Source organism: Papio anubis, chromosome 16 (genome assembly GCF_008728515.1).
Source record: "Papio anubis isolate 15944 chromosome 16, Panubis1.0, whole genome shotgun sequence".
NCBI lineage: Eukaryota > Metazoa > Chordata > Mammalia > Primates > Cercopithecidae > Papio > Papio anubis.
Genome location: NC_044991.1, coordinates 44,926,178 through 44,950,271, shown reverse-complemented (window position 1 = coordinate 44,950,271; position 24,094 = coordinate 44,926,178). Strand labels below are relative to the sequence as shown.

The window sequence follows — 24,094 nt, the reverse complement described above, 5'->3', positions numbered from 1 at the left end:
GAGAACATGTGATGTTTGTCCTTCTGTGCCTGGATTATTTCACTTAACATAATGATCTCCCCCAGTTCCATCCATGTTGTTGCAAATGACAAGATCTCATTCTTTTTTATGGCTGCGTAGTACTCCATTGTGTATATGCGCCACATTTTCTTTATTCATTCATCTGCTGGACACTTAGGTTGCTTCCAAATTTTGGCTATTGTGAACACTGTTGCAACAAACATGGGAGGGCAAATATCTCTTCAATATACTGCTTCCCTTCTTCTGGGGATATACATAGCAGTGGGATTGCTGGATCACATGGTAGCTCTATTTTCAGTTTTTTGAGGAACCTCCAAACTGTTCTCCATAGTGGTTGTACTAATTTACACTCCCACCAACAGTGTACCAGGGTTCTCTTTTCTCTGCATCTTCACCAGAGTTTGTTATTGCCTGCCTTTTGGATATAAGCCATTTTAACTGGGGTGAGATAACATCTCATTGTACTTGTGATTTGCATTTCTCTGATGAGCAATAATTTGAGCATTTTCATATGCCTGTTTGTAATTAACATCTCATTTAGTTTTGATTTGCATTTCTCTGATGAGCAATAATGTTGAGCGCTTTTTCATATGCCTGTTTGCAATTTTTATGTCTTCATTTGAGAAATGTCTATTCAAATCTTTTGCCCATTTATTGATCAGATTATTAGATGTTTTCCTATAGGGTTGTTTGAGCTCCTCATATATTCTGGTTATTAATCCCTTGTCAGGTGGATAGTTTGCAAATATCTTCTCCCATTCTGTGGATTGTTGCTTCACTTTGTTGATGTTTCCTTTGCTATGGAGAAGCTTTTTAACTTGATATAATCTCTTCTGTCCATTTTTGCTTTGGTTGCCTGCGCTTGTAGGGTATTAGTCAAGAAATTTTGCCAAGACCAATGTCCTAGAGATTTTCCCCAATGTTTTCTTATAGCAGATTCATAGTTTGGGGTCTTAGATTTAAGTCTTTAGACCGTTTTGATTTGATTTTTGTATATGGTGAGAGACAGGAGTCTAGTTTCATTCGTCTGCATATGGATATCCAGTTTTCCCAGCGCCATTTGTTGAAGAGAGTTTTCCAGAGTGTATGTTCTTGACATCTTTGTGGAACATGAGTTCACGGCAGGTGTGTGGATTTGTTTCTGGGTTCTATACTCTGTTCTATTGGTCTATGTGTGTTTTTATGCCAGTCCCATGCCATTTTGGTTACTATAATATAATCTGAAGTTATATAATGTGATTCCTCCCATTTTGTTCTTTTTGCTTAGGATAGCTTTGGCTATTCTGGGTCTTTTGCCCGAGTCCACATACATTTTAGGGTTGTTTTTTCTATTTCAGAAGAACATCATTTGTATTTTGATAGGGATTGCCCTGAATCTTTAGATTGCTTTTGGTAGTATGGACATTTTAACAATATTGATTCTTCCAATCCATAAACATGAAGTATTTTTCCATTTTTTGGTGTCCTCTTCAATTTCGTTTCATCAGTGTTTTATAGTTTTAGTTACAGAGATCTTTCTAGGTAGTGAACTTCTGATGAGCATCTAGTTTTCTACTCTTACTATTCCTTCTCATTAACATTCTGAGAATGCATCTACTAACTCATAACAATTATGTAAATTGCATATGCTATTAAGCCGAAGAATTTGGTTTTCTTTTAAAACAGCATTCAACAACAGTAATTGTTAAAACAAAATAACAATAAAACCTAAGTCTGATTCTAATATATTTGAGGAGACAGTACACGAATATAATCAACCTTTTTCTGAAAAATCACTAGAGATAGACCTTAAATGCCTATTCATGACTCATTTCTCAGCTCATATTTTGCCACTGAGCAATTCTTATTAACATATTAACATATGGTTATGTATTTATTTTACTATATATCACCATGAGCCTTGTCAGTGTCTTACAACTTGGGGATTAGCTTAGTTATAGGAAAGATTTCATGCTGTATTATTGTTGTGGAATTTCTTTTCACAATCAGTATTAACTGTGGGTCTTTCTCTTTGCTAGGTTCTAGAGGTAGGTCTAGAAATACAAATGGAGTACCTAACTCATAGTGCTTATAGCAGTGAAATAATCTATATTTGGAAGAATGTAATCTTCTTAACATTATACTTACTGATAAACTTGTTTTGCATAGTCTCCAACAGGGCTTGGTGAGCATCTTCAGCTTGTAAAGCATGTGAACATTCTCTAGCCAGTATGGTGCGCACAAGATGCTCTCCACATCCTAGAAATCCAAAGAAACCAACAGTTGAGGAAAAGCAGCACTGAACACCCTGCTTATTTCAATAGCATTAGAACATCCTTATGCATCATTTAAGAGAGTAGTTAGCTGGGAAAATAATTCAGTGAGGGATGAAATGACTTCCATGAGCAATCTGGTAATTTTAGTAAAGAGATTCAGCAGAAACTAAACACAAAGCTATCAATCAAAAACAAACCAACACAAATTAATATGATACATAGTTCTCTGTTTAACTAATATGTATTATGACTGGTGTTAGGCACTAAAAAAAAATCCCCCTAAAAAATATTATGTGTAATTGTTAAACCACATTGGTACTTTTCGACATATATTCATTGCCACAAATACCATCAGTTCATAAAAGTGTGAATTTTTCAGGACACAGGCATGGACAAAGACTTCATGTCTAAAACACCAAAAGCAATGGCAACAAAAGCCAAAATTGACAAATGGGATCTAATTAAACTAAAGAGCTTCTGCACAGCAAAAGAAACTACCGTCAGACTGAACAGGCAACCTACAGAATGGGAGAAAATGTTTGCAATCTATCCATCTGACAAAGGGCTAATATGCAGAATCTGCGAAGAACTTAAACAAATTTACAAGAAAAAAAAAAAAACCCACCAAAAAGTGGGCAAAGGATATGAACAGACACTTCTCAAAAGAAGACATTTATGCAGCCAACAAACATGAAAAAATGCTCATCATCACTGGTCGTCAGAGAAATTCAAATCAAAACCACAATGAGATACCATCTCACACCGGTTAGAAATGCTATCATTAAATGGTCAGGAAACAACAGATGCTAGAGAGGATGTGGAGAAATAGGAACACCTGTACACTGTTGGTGGGACTGTAAACTAGTTCAGCCATTATGGAAAACAGTGTGGCGATTTCTCAAGGATCTAGAACTGAAAATACCATTTGACCCAGCAATCCCATTACTGGGTATATATTCCAAGGATTATAAATCATTCTACTATAAAGACACACGAACATGTATGTTTACTGCAGCACTCTTCACAACAGCAAAGACTTGGAACCAACCCAAATGTCCATCAATGACAGACTGGATAAAGAAAATGTGGCACATAGGCCAGGTGCAGTGGCTCATGCCTGTAATCCCAGACTTTGGGAGGCCAAGGTGGGTGGATCACCTGAGGTCAAGAGTTTGAGACCAGCCTGGCCAACACGGTGAAACCCCATCTCTACTAAAAAATACAAAAATGAGCTGGACGTGGTGGCAGGTGCCTTAATCCCAGTTACTTGGGAGGGAGAGGCAGGAGAATCATTTGAACCCGGGAGGCAGAATTTGCAGTGAGCCGAGATCAAGCCATTGTACTCAAGCCTGAGGGACAAGAATGAGACTTCTCAAAAAAAAAAAAAAAGAAAGAAAGAAAGAAAGAAAAAGAAAATGTGGCATATATACACCATGGAATACTATGTAGCCATAAAAAAGATGAGTTCATGTCCTATGCAGGGATATGGATAAAGCTGGAAACCATCATTCTCAGCAAACTAACACAGGAACAGAAAAACAAGCACTGCATGTTCTCACTCATAAATGGGAGATGAACAATGAGAACACATGGACACAGGGAGGGGACAATCACACACCAGGGCCTGTCAAGAGGTGGGGGGCTAGGGGAGGATAGAGTTAGTAGAAATACCTAATGTAGGTGACGGGTTGATGGGTGGAGCAAACGACCATGGCACGTGCATACCTATGTAACAAAACTGCACGTTCTGCACATATACCCCAAAACTTAAAGTATAATAAAAAAATAATAAAATAAAAAAGAACAGGAGCCACTAGGACCTTCAAGGAAAAAAATGCCATCTTCAACCAGAAACAAATGTGCTGAATAGGTAAAACACTGCCTTTGACTATTACATCAGTCATAGTAGATTAGAAATATGTCATATTATAAAGTCAATTAGAAATAAGATTACATTCCTCTCCAGTGTTGGAAGTGGATGTTTTAAGAAAATTATTCAGCAAGACTGGAAAGTGAGAGGAAAGAAAAAGAATCAATAGAAGAATGGGAATTCTGAAGTAGTTGTTCACCTATTCAGTAAAAAGAATAAATAAAGGCCTTCTAAAAGAGAAAAAAAAAGTATGATTTTTTTTTTTTTTTTAGAAATTGCCAGATATTTGCCAGAAATGGCTTCCCTGTATTTTTGGTAAAGTGTAAATGCAAACATCCTTCAGGATCTAAATCTCTTTGTGAATGAATATCTACACTTCGAGGAAGATCTACATTCACAATCCAGTGTATAACTTTGTGGCATTCCCTATTCAGTAAATTTTTGCAATATTGTTTTTATAATTGGGAAAAAGATGACAATAAAGCTAACAGAAACCATGCTGGACACTTACTATGCACAAACATCGTGCTTAGCTCATAAAACGCCATAAAGTTTAATTCCCTTTGTGCACATACTTGACATTGGGCAGTGAAATGTTACACTTTAGGACACTAATAACTGCTAGGAAATTGGCATTTTATAAACTAAATGAATGTTCAGAAGGTTACATACACATGCCTGAAGTCAAAAAGCTAAACCACATGAAGTTAACATTACATCAAAAATACATAATGTATGTCAGAAAGACCTTGCTCTGTTGTTATACAGGAATATACATATAGGGCTTTCTAATGATTGATCTTTTTACCAAGAAACTTTAAAAATTATGACTTCCATTATCTGACATTGATCATCTTTAACAAAGAGCCACGAAACCCAAGTTTATTCTCCTGTAGGTTCCAATCAAAGAAAGTTTGACTTCTGTGGTTTTACCTACAAAATTCCAAGGTTTCTTAGAATATGCTGCCATACAGCTGAAGTGTGATTCAACAGCAAACAGTTCCACTCTTTATTCACCAATATTAGAAATAAGCCTTTCATTATATCCTCTTTTTGTCCTTACTTTTCCAAGTAAGAGTATGTGTATGTTCTTACATCTTAGCAGAAAACATGGATTGTAAAAGACCTGGCAAGACGCCTAGAAGTAAAACATACCGAGTTCTTAAAAAAGAAAAATTTTAGCATCAATAAGTACGACAAATGAATAGATTAAAACACATAATAAATTCATAACTTATGTTTTTAAAAGCACTGATCGGCCGGGCGCGGTGGCTCACGCCTGTAATCCCAGCACTTTGGGAGGCCGAGGCGGGCGGATCACAAGGTCAGGAGATCGAGACCACGGTGAAACCCCGTCTCTACTAAAAATACAAAAAATTAGCCGGGCGCGGTTGTGGGCGCCTGTAGTCCCAGCTACTTGGGAGGCTGAGGCAGGAGAATGGCGGGAACCCGGGAGGCAGAGCTTGCAGTGAGCTGAGATCGCGCCACTGCACTCCAGCCTGGGCTACAGAGCGAGACTCCGTCTCAAAAAAAAAAAAAAAAAAAAAAAAAAAAGCACTGATCACCTTTGGAGGATGCTATGAAACCAATTCACTATTCTGAAAACTGGTAACAAGAAAACAAGCAAGCATGTTTCTGTCCTTCCAATAGGAACTATATGCCAGAGTAACCAAACAATTTATGAAGGAATATTTTCTCTGTAGAAGTATCCTAGATAATAAATGAAAAAGAAATTAATAGAATTAGAATATAACCATTTGTAACCCATAATGTAATAAGTGACAGAGGCAATCATCAGTGGCTGCTAATACACAGAAAGATACCAGACACTATGTATCTCTTGACAAAATCATACCTATGTAGTCTTGCCCACTGCCCAAAAAAACTATACTTGAATCTGATTAGGCCTCTAAGTTCAGTTATCAATTTCCAGAAATAAAGAACATCTGCAAGAAAACCTACAGTTACATCATACTTAATGATGAAACACTGAATTGTTTCTCCCTAGGATCAGAAACAGGGCAATGATGTCTGCTTTCATCACTTCTCTTCAATAATGTACTGGAGATTTCAGCCGTTGTAATAAGGCAAGGGGGGAAAAGGCACAAAGAACAGAAAGGAAGAAGTAAAACTGCCTCTATTCACAGATGATATAATTTTCTAAGTAGAAAATCCCAAAGGATCTACAAAACAGCTATTAGAGGTATCTCTCCATATTCTTCCTGTCTGGTTAGTTTAGGACAAAGGCCGGCAGAAGATATCTGCCTGGTACTTACTAGTCCTCAAAATATGGACCTGACCTTCATTTCTTTCGCCATTCATTCACTTGCCAGGCTGTTACTGAGTCCCTACTCTGTGGTAGGCCCAGAGTACATAGCAGTTGGCAGGGGTGCTACTACATATTGTCAGACCTCCCCTAAAGTGTCAGACCCCTGCTTGGTTACTTAGTATTCACTTAACTGTCATTCTGGCCAGTCCAGATGTCAATGCCCTGACTGTGTATTCTATACACCAATTCAAGGATTCATGTAAAAACCCTGGATTCAGCAGGAATCCTGGACATTCCCATGGCCCTAGGAGTGCCAGTCTCTATGGCCAGGTCATCTCACATTAATCCTAACCCTTACAATCCAGACCCATCTCACTCTTTCCCAGTATGTTTCCTGTTGCTGAGAATTCAGCATGTCCCATGCTCAAAGATAATACAGGTCTTCTCTTGTGGGTATCCCTAAACTTTCAAAACTTACACTGAAGATGAATTCTCAATAAAAAATTCCAACCCCCAACTTCAACACACATATACGTACAACCATAAGGAAGAATGAGCAATAGCAAAAAACAAAAAAAAACTATTTCAAGAAATGAAAATAATTGGACACCAGTTGAAAACAAATTTGTAAAAGGCCAAATAGTAAGTATTTTAGGCTTTGAATGCTACATGTAATTTCTCTCTATCAAATATTCTTAATTTTTTTTTTGCGACAAGTCTTAAAAACTAAAAAATCATTCTTAGCTCATGAGCTATACAAAAACAGGCCATGAACCAGATTTGGCCCACAGATCATAGTTTGTCTATCCCTGAAACAGCAAACTGTAGTACAATAAGAGAAAAAACGGAGCCTAGACTGATAAAGAGAAAGAAAATGAGGCGTTAAGAGTCCCAAAGTGTAAAATGATAATGTCCAATGCATTAACAGGCATTTTGAAAGAGAGGAAAGAAGGGAGAAGAAAGCACTAATATTTGTATAATGAATAAGAATTTTTCAGAATTTAAGTTATTAAACTAAAGACCCACATAGAGTTCCAAAAAAGAGGAATAAAAATAAAAATCCATCCTTAGTTGTATCATTTTGAAGCTCTGGACCAAAGACAACAAGAAAATATTAAAAACTAACCAAAAAGAAAAGGGAAAAATTTCACCTACAAAAAAATTCAAAAATGTTTAAATTAAACTAACTAAATATCTCCAAGCAACAAAAGAAGCCACAAGACTAGTATCTTAAAGATGCTACCGCAAAAAAACAAGCAAACAGAAAAAAACACTGCCAACCTGGAATCAGTTAAACTACCATTCTAGAGTGAGGGTGAATAGAGACCATTTCAGACATGTAACAAATGAGACAAATTCATTTCTTAGAGATTTTAACTCTCAGCTCACTTTTACTCTGCCCAATACTACTCCTTGTCATCATTCTTGCTGAATTTAATATTTATCTAGATGATTCTCCCAATATCTCAGCTTTTGGTATTCTGATATCCTCTCCTCCAGTTATCCACACTACCTAATAAACTCACACCCATCTTCAGCAGTAACATGAACAACTCAGTCATCTCAATTGGAACCATCTCACTCCTATCTTTCCGGCTCCCTCCCTTGGGCACTCCAACTCCAACATTCCCTCCATCTCACCAAAAGCCGCCATCCATTAATTCTGCTGCCTTTTAACTATTCCTCACCCCACTGAGGTCCTCACCTCTATTCTCATCCAACTAAAATCCCATGCTTCATCAACTTACAGCCATTCCCTTACTCCCGAAAGCCTCCCTGTTTCTCTCACTTCATCAAACATGTCTGGCAAAAGCCCACCCTGGAGTAACAGTCAGAATAGCTATACTGGGCTGCAAAAACAATGCCCAAATCTCAGTTACTTAAAATATATTTCTCATTAATGTTATAGGTCATACCTGGATCACCTGAAGATCTGCTTCACACACTCACTCAAACCTAGGTGAAAGGAACAAACCTAGGCAGATGGAGACTCCATTACCTGTAAATGCACTACCTGAATCACATACTTCCCCTCCACAATGAGGCCTCCAGAATGAGGCCACCCTGCTGTTCCAGAAGGCTGTTTTACCACCCTAGCCTGAAAGTGACAAATACCATTACCATTCCAGTCCCTGGCCAGAAAGAGCTACATGTTCTTAGGCAACTACAAGGGGTCTGTGAGATATAGGGGAATATATGCATCTTCAGAGAGCATTAAGTTGAATGTCTCTGCCATATCTGACTAAATCCAACTTTCCATGTCTGTACTTGCATAGCTAAGCGTGAGGCACAGCAGCATGAGGGGTGACATGCACGAGCATCAAGGCCCATCCATGGTCACTGAGTGCGATAAATTAAAAAAGGAAAGAAAGAAAGAAAGAAAACACCATCCACTGAGGACAGCAGGAGAGAAAGGACAGACCTGAAAACCAAAGGGTACTGTTGGGTAGCCTGAATAGACCCAGTCTCTTCCTAGGCATGTTACATGAGATTTTTAAATTTAAAAACTTGCCTCTTTAGCAACTGCAATTCAGTTCTCTTTTTTAAGGCTACATCCATTCCTATCATAAATAATATAAAATTACCATTTAACCATTTGTAAAATACGCAATTCAGTGGCATTAAGTACATTCACACTGTTGTACAACCATCAGCACCATCTAGCTCCAGAACTTTTTCATATTCCCAAATGGAAACTCTATGTATGTATATGTCATATGTTCTTTATTCATTCATCTGTCAATGAATATATGGGGCCAAACGCATTCTTAACCTGTATACGTGGCTCTTTGCTGGTGATTGAAAATGGCTCAGAAAACTTTACACTGAAAGAAGATAACCTCTAGCTACTTTTTCCAATTCAAATATGCAACTTTGTGTTGATTCAAACATAATTTCTGATAAGCTCATATACATATATTTATCAGATGCCATTAGCAGCGATACACAAAAAAGAATATTTAACTGACCTTTTTAGGGGGGAAACCCAGGATATATTTAATTGCATCCAGCTACAGAATTTCTTTTTAGTTCATTTGGATAAAAAAAGAGTACTTTGATTAAATGTTTTATATTGTCTGAACAATGGAGTCCTGCATATTTTAAAACCACCTTTTATCCCTCTAAAGAATGACCACTCGCTCAATCATGTGACACCACTTCAGTGAAGCCACCTTTAAATCACCTGTTTTTGGATTTGTCTGGAATCCAGAAAAGGCTGGCAAAAAACCCAAGGAAACTAGAAGAGTTAATTAATAAAGTATCTTTATTTTCCTGTCATCTAAATCCTTCCAACAATGCCATTATTTCTCTAGTGGATACATTAGCTTACATTACAAAAAGCTTCTGTATCTTTACGTCAGGAGAAATCTGAGATTTCTGTGTCAAGAAGCAGGGTCTTTTTAAAGAAGAGGACAGCTTGTACATTTTATTTACTCGATTCATTCATTCTCATTTTCTCTCCTCCTTCCCTCCCTCACCCCTCCCACCCTCTTACACACACACCCCTACCTTAAGGCCTTATAGGGTAAGGGTTAATATTATCTGTTCTGCAGTCAGACTCATGTTTGAATCCAGCAGGATGACTTTGGGTTATTTAGGGCTCAGTTTCCATAGCTGTAAAATGGGGAATGGGATACCAACTATCTCACAGGTTGAGGACAAAATGAAAAAAATCACATAAAGCATTTAGCATGGAGTTGACCATAGAGTAAGCACTTAATAAATACTACAATGAGGAAAACAACCATCTTAAGAAAAATTTTCTACTACTTTCCTGCCTCTCATCCTATTCTCTGTATGTTCCTTCTATTAAAGTGATTCCCAGCTAGCTTGACAATCATCACTGAGAGAGCCTAAAATAGAATTTAAAAGTATATCCTTTGCCTTGTAATTCTAAATGAAGGCTACTGCTTCAAATCAAGCTAAGCCTTCACATAGGGTAAAAATGACCACCTAGGTAAACCTCCCATTATCAAAACAAAACGAATAGTATGATAAAGATTTCTCTTAGTCTGGCAGGAAGCATTTTAACTGTGGTTATCTAGAGATTGTGGATCATGCTTGATTTTTCTTATTTATTCCTTTTATTTTCCCCAGTATCTAAAATAAATACCTACTTTTTTCTCCAACAGGTTTATTGCCCAACTTAAGATTACACTCCTGCGTTCACAATACTTTCTCTTAAGGCCAGTTAGTAAAGGGGAAAGCAAAGTTTTCCATAATGGCATTTGGCCCCACTCACTTCACTTCCCTGTATCTTGAGTACACGAGTTGATCAGAGTGAACATGAACCTATGCCATAGGTGTTTTATGTTGCCTGACCTTCATCACACATTTATAAATTTTTTTAACTTCAGCTCTAGTGATAGATGCATCCTTCAAAACAAGATAATTAAATATAGGGATTGTGACAGCCCAACAAAACCATATTGTCAAATTAAGTTTTAGTTCCAAAAGGTAAAAGTAACAAACTAAAAAGCTTTTGCAATAAGAATAGAGAAACATCAAAATTTACCAAATCTTGGCTAACATATAAGATATAGCTTCACTGCATTTCTAGATTATTTTCTATCTTTTTTGTCTTCATCTCATGTAGTAGTAGCAGCAGTGGTGGGATGAGCATCATTATTACAAAATGAAAATTAAAAGACCTTTATGTGTCCAGTTATTAATGTAGTGTTCTAATGGTTGAGGATGATAATATAATTTCTCCACAGGACCTCAAAATAGGATTAGGATTTTAAAGTGTAACTCATAATCTCACAGATCTTTCTTACTCTTGCAGACTTTTTGTCTTCTAACCCACTCCCACCTCAATTCTAATACGAAGAGCCCCCAGAGGGGAAAAAGTGAAGTTGCATTCACAGTAGAGACACAACCCACATTCCTAGGCAGCCTCCTACAAAAGCACAGGCTCGACAGCAACAAAAGCTCACATTCAGTACCCCTGGCACACCACACGTCTCCAAGGATTACTGATGATTTTGAAGTATTTATGTCATCTTATAAATGCTGCCATTCACTCTCACTGTGGCTAGTGGGCATCTGAAAAATCTTTCAACACATCCCCTGTTAGAAGTCCACAGGGACAGATAAGTAATAAGAAAGGGCCTTTCCAAATTTAAAAGGAAACATTTGGTACTTCAGTTTCCAGTATTGCAACATCTCTTTTTCAACAAAGGAATTTATTACACAGTACGTCACCTTTTCCCTGTTAAAGGATTTACTGCCAATTTTGGAATTGGGTTACTTCTGGTTTTCAAGCCTGTCTTGTGAAATTAAAGAGAGAGCTACTTTAAAAGTGATAGGACACACATAATTTCGGTCTTCACAGTGTCCCTATGGTTATCAAATCTGGAACCTATTATATACAAGGGGAAAACATAAAGAACTTCATAAAGAGATGGAATAAGTAGTGAAGATGTCTAATCCAGTCACATCTTAAGGTTACAGCTCACCAACATATATTTAGTGTTTCCCAAATATTCAGACTTCTCTGTAATCCATAACTTGTCTCATGCTTTGGATATTTATTGTAATCTATCAAAAACAACTCAGGCTTTTCAATTTTTTCTGTGATAAATAATAACCAAAAGAAACACCAATTTTATAATTATCTCCTAGAGATATCATCTCTTACAAAGGATGTGATTGATAAATGTATTAGCATTTCATAATTATTTTTAATATTGAGAAATACATTATCACAGTTATGATTAAACACAGATATCTAGAGCATGGTGCTAGACATATAGTACACACACTAAGTGCTTTATACATACATTAGCTTTTATCACTATTGCCAATTTTATTGAGAGAATATAACCAAATCACACACACATACAAAAAAATGCCAGCTGTCTAAATAAGTAGCTCCATAAATAGGAAAGGTTCCAGTTTTATGAATGCAACTACTTTCATAGATAAAAACCTTTTTGAAAAAAAACTAAAACATACCAAACAAACAAACAAAAAACCTTCAACAAACATGAGTAGTGAAAACCCTTCATCAAATCTACCATGTCAGAGGACGTCTGCAGTTGACAAGGCTTCAGCCATTCTCTTTTCTTTGCTCTTCTAGATGTGTCTATGAGGGTGCTGCCAGAGGAGGCTGACATTTGAGTCACTGGATTAGGAGAGAAAGACCCACCCTCAATGTGGGTAGGTGCTATCCAATTGGTTGCCAGCAAAGCAAAAACAAAGCAGGTGGATGAAGGTGGGATAACTTTGCTTGCTGGGTCTTCTGGCTTTTCCCTTTCCCATACTGGATGCTTCCTCCTGCTCCTCCTGCCCTTGGACATCAAACTCCAGGTTCTTCAGCCTTTGGATCCTTGCACTTACACCAGTGGTTTCCTGGAGGTTCTTGGGTCTATGGCCACAGACTGAAGGCTGAAGTGTCAGCTTCCCTGGTTTTGCGGCTTTCGGACTCAGACTGAGCCACTACTGGATTCTTTCTTCCCCAGCTTGCAGATGGCCTGTCATGGGACTTCACCTTGTAATCACATGAGCCAGTTCTCCCTAATAAACTCCCTTCCACATACATAAATATCCTCTAAGTTATGTCCCTCTGGAGAAACCTGACTAATACACATCTCAATGTAGAAATTCACCCAATATTCATTTTGAGTGTGAATACAGATGATAAAGCAGAACCTTGCTTTCTGTTCTAAATGATTTAAATTTAGTTATCTAAATTATAACACTCTAATTAGAGCATCAGGGACAAATGAACCCAGGGAAAGAGGGAAAAAAATCAGAGGCAACCATCACCAGTAAAAGTAGTACTCTTATCTATGGTGGTGTGCTAAGATTGTATCACTATATTGTATTTATCTGGGAAACAGAGTATAAGTATAAGCATTAGACTTATCCACACCTGAGAACTTCATTAGGAAAGTAGCCATAAAAGAAGCAACACTGTTTGTAATGTTCAGCTGATGCTCTTGTCAATCTTCTATCTGAATTCCTGCTCCATCAGAGAGAAGGATCACATACGAGGAGAACCAGCTCTGGCTGTAGAACCTGAAATGAGTCACTTATGACATCCATGCTTTAGTTTCCTCATTTGAAAACCTAAATGGCTTAGCTTTAATAGTTTTATATTCCTCACAAGACAAAATATTTATACCTGAATGTAGTTTTAGAACTTTAATAACTTGCTGGTTGAAATTTAGTTAAGAGGCTTGCAATAGCCAGATGACTTAAAAAACCCTTTTAAAAAAGCTGTTAATTAATGAAAAAGTATACTTAGATTGAATTCAACTATAGAAAACTTAATTTTTTTTAGGGAAAAAGGTTCACTGCCTCACTGATTCCCTATTAAATAATTAACCACTGTATATCTGGGGTTTTACAATTATCTTGCAAGGAAAGTACTGTCATCTCCTCATCCGACAAACAAGAAAAGTGATTTGGAAGAACTGAGAGTCTAAGATCCAAGTATTGTGACTCCTAGTAACATGCTCATTCCATAACAGTCACTGCAGAAACCAGGCTAATATCATCACATGAATAAAGGAGATACAAACAAAGAAAATCCAAAGCCCCAAAAATCTGAGAACATGGACAAGAACATAGTAATAATTATCTGCAAATAAGGAGCACAACAGGTTCTGATACTAACACTTAGGACTGTAGATAGCCCCCAATTTTAACCAGAAAGTCCTATAAATAGTATGTCACCAAGCACATCCCAAAGAAATAGAATTAAAGATATTATTTTGCCTCTAAGCCATGGTGTGCATGGTGTGCATTTCATGAGCCAAAAATAAATAAATAAAGCCAAAATGCAGTTATAAACGTCTACAAATATGTAGATGTCATGTAAAATAAAGATTCCACTATACATATTGATTATATACATGGTATAAAGCCCACAAACAGAAAGAACATAAGCAAGATAGTTATAATACATCATAAATCTAACCTATAACTACTAGGCCAGCCATATATATTAAATATTTAATTAATAATTTTCTTAATGACTTAAAATTTAGAAGTAATTTATTGGGGTCATTTTGATATGTTTAAAAGCTGAAAAGGAAGTTTGAGCCGATGTTATTTCTCAATAAATTCCTCTGTACAAAGGAGAGGCAATATAAATCATTTCATCAGTTTTAAAGCTGTACCCAAAGTTTAAAAACGACATTCAGTGTTTAGAGGCCAAATAAAGTACCACAGAAAAAAGTGTTAAATTTGCTCACCACTCATTGCTTATCCCTTTCTCTATCCAATACAGTATAAAGGGAAGTTTTGAGCGTGGGGAAAGACACAACTGTTCTGAAGGAGGAAGGAGAAAATGGTAATCATATTTTATTCTCTAAATCTGGGTAGAATTTAAGGAATATTAATACAGAAATTGTCCAAAAGTTGTCCTTACCACTAACTAGAAAAAGTATCTGATGAAAGAAGTAGATAAAAGAAGAAAGGGTCAAAATACAGGAAGGCCACTTCAAATAAGTCACGTAACAAAAGACAAACAGACAATATAAAATTTGGGACTCTTCAAGGTTTTAATTTGACACTATTATTAAGAAATAATACCAGGAAAAGGAGGAAATACATCAACTTGTATTACTTGTTAAATGTATTTATTTAATTTATTTTAGCCAGCAAGTTAATTTACAATTTTATTCAAAATTACCTAAGACTGTGCTTCCTAATCTCTTTCAGGTCATGAGAAAAAGACATATCTTTGACTAAAATTTTTCATATAGTCTCAGGAAATTCACAGAATGCTCCATAAAAACCCGTATGTAGATTCCATAGGGTCTACAAATCCCAAATTAAGAAACCACATGGCTGTAATTTTATTTCAAAATCTATAAGCATAGGACTTTAAACCTGTAGGCTAAGGTTTCAATTTCATTTTGATTTTTTTTTTCCTTGAAACGAAGCCTTGCTCTGTTGCCCAGGCTGGAGTGGACTGGTGCGATCTCAGCTCACTGCAACCTCTGCCTCCCAGGTTCAAGCCATTCTCCTGCCTCAGCCTCCTGACTAGCTGGGATTACAGGTGCCTGCCACCACACCTGGTTAATTTTTGCATTTTTTAGTAGAGATGGGGTTTTGTTATGTTGGCTAGGCTGGTCTCAAACTCCTGATCTCAGGCGATCCACCTGCCCTGGCCTCCCAAAGTGCTGGGATTACAGAAGTGAGCCACCATGCCCAGTCTGATTTTGATTTTTAATACTGCTGCTGGACCCATGAACTATAGTGACACTATCATTGCCTACAGGCTAACATAAAAATTGCAGTAAACGCAGGCGCGCCCAAGATGGCCAAATAGGAACAGCTCCAGCCTCCAGCTCCCAGCGTGAGTGACACAGAAGACAGGTGATTTCCGCATTTTCAACAGAGGTACCAGGTTCATCTCACTGGGGTGTGTCGGACAGTCGGTGCTGGTCTGCGGATGCAGCTCGATCAGCGAGAGCTGGACCAGGGCAAGGCATCACCTCACCTGGGAAGTGCAAGGGGGAAGGGAACTCCTTTTCCTAGCCAAAGGAAATTGAGACACACAACACCTGGAAAATCAGGTAACTCCCACCCTAATACTGCACTTTACCAAGGGTCTTAGCAAACGGCACACCAGGAGATTATATCCCACACCTGGCCCGGAGGGTCCCACGCCCATGGAGCGTCCCTCATTGCTAGCACAGCAGACTGAGATCTAACTGCAAGGCGGCAGCGAGGCTGGGGGAGGGGTGCATGCCATTGCTGAGGCTTAAGTAGGTAAACAAAGCTGCCGGGAAGCTAGAATTGGGTGGAGCCCACCACAGCTCAAGGAGGCCTGCCTGCTTCTGTACACTCTACCTCTGGGGACAGGGCATAGCTAAACAAAAAGCAGCAGAAACCTCAGCAGAGGTAAATGCTCCTGTATGACAGCTTTGAAGAGGTGAGTTGATCTCCCAGCACGGAGCTTGAGATCTGAGAACAGACAGACTGCCTGCTCAAGTGGGTCCCTGACCCCTGAGTAGCCTAACTGGGAGACATCCCCCACTAGGTGCAGACCGACACCTCACACCTCACATGGCTGGCTACACCCCTGAGACAAAGCTTCCAGAGCAAGAATCAAACAGCAACACTTGCTGTTCAGCAATATTCTATATTCTGCAGCCTCCGCTGCTGATACCCAGGCAAACAGGGTCTGGAGTGGACCTCAAGCAAACTCCAACAGACCTGCAGCTGAGGGTCCTGACTGTTAGAAGGAAAACTAACAAACAGAAAGGACACCACATGAAAACCCCATCAGTATGTCACCATCCTCAAAGATGAAACGCAGATAAAACCACAAAGATGGGGAAAAAGAAGGGCAGAAAAGCTGGAAATTCAATCAATCAGAGCGCATCTCCCCCTCCAAACGAACGCAGCTCATCGCCAGCAATGGAACAAAGCTGGATGGAGAATGACTTTGACGAGTGAGAGAGGAAGGCTTCAGTCGATCAAACTTCTAAGAGCTAAAGGAGGAACTACGTAACCAGCGCAAAGAAACGAAAAAACTTGAAAAAAGATTTGACAAATGGCTAACTAGAATAACCAACGTAGAGAAGTCCTTGAGAAAACTGATAGAGATGAAAACCATAACATGAGAACTACACGACAAATGCACAAGCTTCAGTAACCGACTCGATCAACTGGAAGAAAGAGTATCAGCGACTGAAGATCAAATGAATGAAATGAAGCGAGAAGAGAAGTGTAGAGAAAAAAGACTAAAAAGAAATGAACAAAGCCTCCAAGAAATATGGGATTATGTGAAAAGACCAAATCTACGTATGATTGGGGTGCCTGAAAGTGACAGGGAAAACGGAACCAAGTTGGAAAACACTATGCAGGATATCATCCAGGAGAACTTCCCCAACCTAGTAAGGCAGGCCAACATTCATATTCAGGAAATACAGAGAACGTCACAAAGATACTCCTTGAGAGGAGCAACTCCAAGACACATAATTGTCAGATTCATCAAAACTGAAATGAATGAAAAAATGTTAAGGGCAGCCAGAGAGAAAGGTTGGGTTATCCACAAAGGGAAGCCCATCAGACTAACAGCAGATCTCTCGGCAGAAACTCTACAAGCCAGAAGAGAATGTGGGCCAATATTCAACATTCTTAAAGAAAAGAATTTTCAACCCAGAATTTCATATCCAGCCAAACTAAGTTTCATAAGTGAAGGAGGAATAAAATCCTTTACAGATAAGCAAATGCTTAGAGATTTTGTCACCACCAGGCCTGTCTTACAAGAGACCCTGAAGGAAGCACTAAACATGGAAAGGAACAACAGGTACCAGCAATTGCAAAAACATGCCAAAATGTAAAGACCATCGATGCTAGGAAGAAACTGTATCGACTAACGAGCAAAATAACCAGCTATATCATAATGACAGGATCAAGTTCACATATAACAATATTAACCTTAAATGTAAATGGACTAAATGCTCCAATTAAAAGACACAGACTGGCAAATTGGATAAAGAGTCAAGACCCATCAGTTTGCTGTATTCAGGAGACCCATCTCACACGCACAGACACACATAGGCTCAAAATAAGGGATGGAGGAAGATCTACCAAGCAAATGGAGAACAAAAAAAAAGCAGGGGTTGCAATCCCAGTCTCTGATAAAACAGACTTTAAATCATCAAAGATCAAAAGAGACAAAGAAGGCCATTACATAATGGTAAAGGGATCAATTAATCAGGAAGAGCTAACTATCCTAAATACATGCAAGTTCACACACAGGGGCAAGGCACCCAGATTCATAAAAGCATGTCATTAGAGACTTACAAAGAGACTTCACCCAACAGAATAATAATGAAAGGCTTTAACACCCCACTGTCAACATTGCATGATCAACGAGACAGAAAGGTAACAAGGGATATCCAGGAATTGAATTCTCAACTCACACCAAGCGGACCTAATGTATATCTACAGAACTCCAATCTCCAAATCAACAGAATACACTGCCTCAGCATCAAGCATCACACTTATTCCAAAATTGACCACATAGTTGGAAGTAAAGCACCTCAGCAAAATGGCCAAGAACAGAAATTATAACAGAACTGTCTTTCTCAGACCACAGCAGTAATCAAACTAGAACTCAGGACTAAGAAACTCAATCAAAACCACCAACTACATGAAACCGGGAGAACAACCTGGTTCTTGAATGACTACTGCATGACACAAATCTAGAAAATGAAGGCAGAAATAAAGATGTTGTTTGAAACCAATGTGAGAACAAAGACACAACATACCAGAATCTCGACATATTTAAAGCAGTGAGGGAAATTTATAACACTCAAATGCTCACAAGTAGAAAGCTGGAAAAGATCTTAAAATTCGACACCTCACTCACTAAAAGAACTAGGAGAAGCAAGAGTAAAATCCATTCAAAAAGCTAGCAGAAGGCAAGAAATAAATCCAAGATCGAGCAGAACTGAAGGAGGACAGAGGTAATAAAATCCCTTCAAAAAATCATGAATCCAGGAGTTGGTTTTTGAAAGATCAACAAAATTGATAGGACTCGGGCTAGCAACACCACAAAAGAAGAAAGAGAGAAGAATCAAATAGACACAATAAAAAATGAGATAAAGGGATATTACCACCCAATTCCCACAGAAATACAAACTACCATCAGAGAATACTATAAACACCTCTAATGCTAGCCAACCAGAAACCTAGAAGAAATGGATAATTTCCTGGATACCACACTCTCCCGAAGACTAAACCAGGAAGAAGTTGAATCCCTGACAGACCAAAAGCAGGCTCTGAAATTCGAGGCAAGTAATAATTAATCAGCCTACCAACCAAAAAGTCCGCAGGACCAGATGGATTCACAGCGAATTCTACCAGAGGCTAAGGAGGAGTTGGTACCATTCCTTCTGGAAACTATTCCAATCAATAGAAAAAGAGGGAATCCTCCCTTAACTCATTTTATGAGGCCAACATCATCCTGGATACCAAAGCCTCCGGCAGAGATACAAAAAAAGAGAATTTTAGGCCAATATCCCTGATGAACATCGATGCAAAAATCCTCAATAAAATACTGGCAACTGAATCCAGCAGCACATCAAAAGCTTATCCACCATGATCAAGGGGTTTCATCCTTGGGATGGCGGCTATTGGTTCAACATAATGCTAAATCAATAAACGCATCCAGCATATAAACAGAACCAAAGACAAAAACTACATGATTCTCAATAGATGCAGAAAGGCCTGACAAAATTCAACAGCCCTTCATAAAACTCAATAAATTGCATTACGGAACATATCTCAAATAATAAGAGCTATTTATGACAAACCCACAGCCAATATCATACCGAATGGGCAAAAACCGGAAGCATTCCCTTAAAACTGGCACAAGACAGGGATGCCCTCTCTCACCACCCTATCTGTCATAATGGTGGAAGTTCTGGCCAGGGCAATCAGGCAAGAGAAAGAAATAAAGGTATTCAGTTAGAAAGAAGAAGTTTCAATGGTCCCTGTTTGTGTAGATGACATGATTGTATATTTAGAAAAACTCATCATCTCAGCCCCAAATTTCTCAAGCTGATAAGCAACTTCAGCAAAGTCTCAGGATACAAAATTAATGTGCAAAATCACAAGCATTCTTTATACACCAGTAACAAACAGAGAGCCAAATCATGAAGAACTCCCTAACTTTAATAGCTTCAAAGAGGAATACCAAAATACCTGAGAATCCAGCTAAGGATGTAAAGGACCTCTTCAAGGAGAACTGGCCAAACCACTGCTCAGTGTAAAATAAAAGAGGACACAAACAAAATGCTGAATGATACCATGCTTTTCCAAGTGGATAGGAAGAACTATTGTGAAATGGCCATACTGCCCATGGTAATTTAGAGATTCAATGCCATCCCCATAAGCTACCAATGACTTCTCACAGAACTGGAAAAACTACTTTAAAGTTCACATGGAACCCAAAAAGAGCCCGTGATCTCCAAGACAATCCTAAGCCAAAAGAACAAAGCTGAGGCATCACCCTCTACCTGACTTCAACTATACCACAAGGCTACAGTGGAATCCAAAACAGCATGGTACTGGTAACAAAACAGAGATATAATCTGTCCTGAACAGAACACAGAGCCCTCAGAAATAATACCACACATCTACAGCCATCTGATCTTGACAAACATGACAAAAAAAACAAGAAATGGGAAAGGATTACCTATTTAATAAATGGTGCTGGCAAAATTGGCTGAAGCCATAAGTAGAGCTGAAACTGGATCCTTTCCTTACCCTTATATGAAAATTAATTCGAGATGGATTACAGGACTTCAATGTTAGACCTAACCATAAAAACCCTCTAGAACAAAAACCAGGTATAACACTCTAGGATAATATAGGCATAAAGGGCGATTTCATGTCTAAAACATCAAAAAGCAATGGCAAATAAAAGCCAAAATTGACAAACGGGATCTAATTAAACTAAAGAGCCGCACCAGCAAAAAGAAACTACCATGAGAGTCAACAGGCAACCTCAGAATGGGAGAAAATTTTTGCAATCTACCTGAAGGACAAAGGGCTAATATCCAGAACCTACAAAATAGAACTCAATCAAATTTTACAAGAAAACAACAACCCAATGCGCGGGTAAAAGGATATGAACAGACACTTCTCAAAAGAGGCATTTATACAGCCAACAGACATGAAAAATGCTCATCACTACCGCCATCAGGAAATGCAAATTCAAAACCACAATGAGATACCATCTCGTATCAGTTAGAATGGCAATCATTAAAAAATCAGGAAACAACAGGTGCTGGAGAGGATGTGGAGAAATAGGAACACTTTTACACTGTTGGTGGGACTGCAAACTAGTTCAACCATTGTGGAAAATAGTGTGGCGATTCCTCAAGGATCTAGAACTAGAAATACCATTTGACCCAGCCATCCCACTATTGGGGATATACCCAAAGGATTATAAGTCATGTTGCTGTAAGGACACATGCACACGTATATTTATTGCGGCACTATTCACAATAGCAAAGACTTGGAATCAACCCAAATATCCATCAGTGACAGACTGGATTAAGAAAATGTGGCACATATACACCATGGAATACTATGCAGCCATAAAAAAGGATGAGTTCGTGTCCTTTGTAGAGACATGGATGCAGCTGGAAACCATCATTCTCAGCAAACTATCGCAAGAACAGAAAACCAAATACTGCATGTTCTCATTCATAGGTGGGAATTGAACAATGAGATCACTTGGACACAGGAAGGGGAACATCACACACCGGGTCCTATTGTGGGGAGTTGGCGGGGGGAGGGATAGCATTAGGAGATATACCTAATTTAAATGACGAGTTAATGGGTGCAGCACACCAACATGGCACATGTATACATATGTAACAAACCTGCACGTTGTGCACATGTACTCTAGAACTTAAAGTATAATTAAAAAAAAAAAAAAGAAAATTGCAGTAAAAATTTGGAAACTAGATTATTATGTGAAAATCACATTTCCTATTTAAAAAAAAAAAGGAGGAGGAGGATCACTGGAGAAATGACTGGTTCTGGGTCTCTAGGTCTTGTGAAAGATGTATTCAAGAGGAGTCTGAGGCATCTTGTTCTACCTAAAAACAAGGAAATTACTGAAGATAGTAAAGTCAGAGATCACAGAAACCAACATAAAGGGGCTCCATTGTCAAAAGATGGACAATTTCACCAGCTAAAATAATGGTTCCAAATGTGTCTCACAAGCCTCCAAAACAGATCCCTGAAATTTCCACTTCTAGTTAGGATGAATAAACTTCCAAGAGTCCATCGCTCCCACTGTAATAACAATAGCAAGCCAGATAAGCTACAAAGCCATGGATTTTTTTGATGAAACCACACAAATATCTCAATGAACATAATTCCCAAAAGAGATAAGCCTTTCCTATGAGAAAACTGAGCCATGGTCTCTTTTATTCCTAAGGAAGCAGTGGAAAAATAATAAATGCTATATATGAGGATAAGAAACTAGTTGAACTTTAGCAAACTTTAAAGGACTACATGTGAGCTAACATGATGAATTAGAACCAAAAGAAATCCCATTCACTAAACAAGGCTGAATCCAATCATCAATTCTTTCCTACAGGTCTTCACTAATAGCTCAAAAAATGTAGGGTAGAGCAGGAGAGTTGAAAGATATCCACACCCTGAGGTGCACAAGTCCTTTGGCAAGTGAAAAGCAGCAGCATTCTGAAGTCTGGAGACACAACAGGAGAACTGAAGAAGAAGAGCCAAACTCGATGCACAGAGCCATCCATCACTTACTGCAAGGCAGCAGCTACCAAACAATGGGAAAAGTAAAAAAGAGCTGAGAGAAATCCGTCAGAAGAACACTGGATCTTCCCTAAGTGCACTGTAACTGTACTCCAAAGTGTGAGACCAGAGTGGTAAGACAAAGGAAGATCTCATAGGTGGGTGAAAGTAAAAATATCCCCAGAGACCCAATAAGCTGAAAGTTAGACTGTAAAAGACAGAAGGCAAGAGAAAGAGACAAGTTCCCCCGTGATTCCTAAAGCTGACAGCCAGTTTATAAATAGATAAAGAGATACCTGGAGCTTTGCTGGTGCTCAGATCCCAGCCTCTGCTGAATAGTAAGACTTGACACTACCATCAAAATATCTTAAGCCAGCATATGGAAACAAAAAAGAGCCCAAAGCGCCAGGGCAATCCTAAGTAAAAAGAAGAAAGCTGGAGGCATCACATTATCTGACTTCAAATTATATTACAAGGCTACAATAACCAAAACAGCATGGTACTGGTACAAAAACAGACACATAGAACAGTGGAACAGAATAGAAAGCACAGAAATAAAGCCATACACCTACAACCATCTGATCTTCAACAAAGCTGACAAAAATTAGCAAAGAAGAAAGGACTCTGTATTTAATAAATGGTGCTGGGATAACTGGTTAGCCACACGCAGAAGAATGAAATTGGACCCCTACCTTTCACCATATACAAAAATTAACTCAAGGTGGATCTAAAACTATAAAAATTCTAGAAGAAAACCTAAGAAATACCATCCTAGACATCACCCTTGGCAAAGAATATATGACTAAGACCTCAAAAGCAACTGTAATAAAAACAAAAATTGACAAGTGGGATCCAATTAAACTACAGAGCTTTTGCACAGCAAAAGAACCCATCAACAGAGTAGACAGGCAACCCACACAATGGGAGAAAATATTTGCAATCTATGTTTCTGACAAATGTCTAATGTATAATCTGACAAATGTCTAATGAATGTATAAAGAACTTAATAAATTAAAAACAAATAATCCCATTAAAAAGTGGGCAAAGGACATGAACAAACACTTTTTCTTTTCTTTTTCTTTTGTGTGTGTGTGTGTGTGTGTGTGTGTGTGTGTGTGTGTGTGATGCAGACTCATTTTGTCACCCAGGCTGGAGTGCAGTGATGCAATATTAGTTCACTGCAGCCTCTGCCTCCCAGGCTCAAGTCATTCTAGTGCCTCAGCCTCCTGAGTAGCTGGTACTACAGGCACCCACCACCACGCCCAGCTAATTTTTGTATTTTTAGTAGAGATAGGGTTTCACCATGTTGGCCAGGCTGGTCTTGAACTCCTGACCTCAAGTGATCCACCCACCTCGGCCTCTCAGAGTGCTAGGATTACAGGCGTGGGCCACTATGCCCGGTCTGAACAAACACTTTTC

At 38.4% G+C, this 24,094-nt stretch overlaps 1 protein-coding gene across 14 annotated transcripts in view; it reads right to left on the bottom strand.

Moving 5' to 3' along the window:
- TASP1 (taspase 1) overlaps window positions 1-24,094 on the bottom strand; it is a 260,524-nt gene that overhangs the window by 85,155 nt on the left and 151,275 nt on the right. For 13 of the 14 annotated variants that reach the window (XR_002515230.2, XR_002515229.2, XR_002515231.2 and 10 more), the window contains one exon: window positions 2,149-2,259. Coding sequence is in view for 7 of the 14 variants with exons in the window: in XM_021921239.2 (XP_021776931.1) it covers window positions 2,149-2,259 (111 nt within the window). In the remaining 7 variants the exon portion in view is untranslated. Of the gene's footprint in view, window positions 1-592; window positions 2,260-24,094 lie in introns of those variants that run through there. The other variant, XM_021921241.2, reaches the window with a different exon arrangement.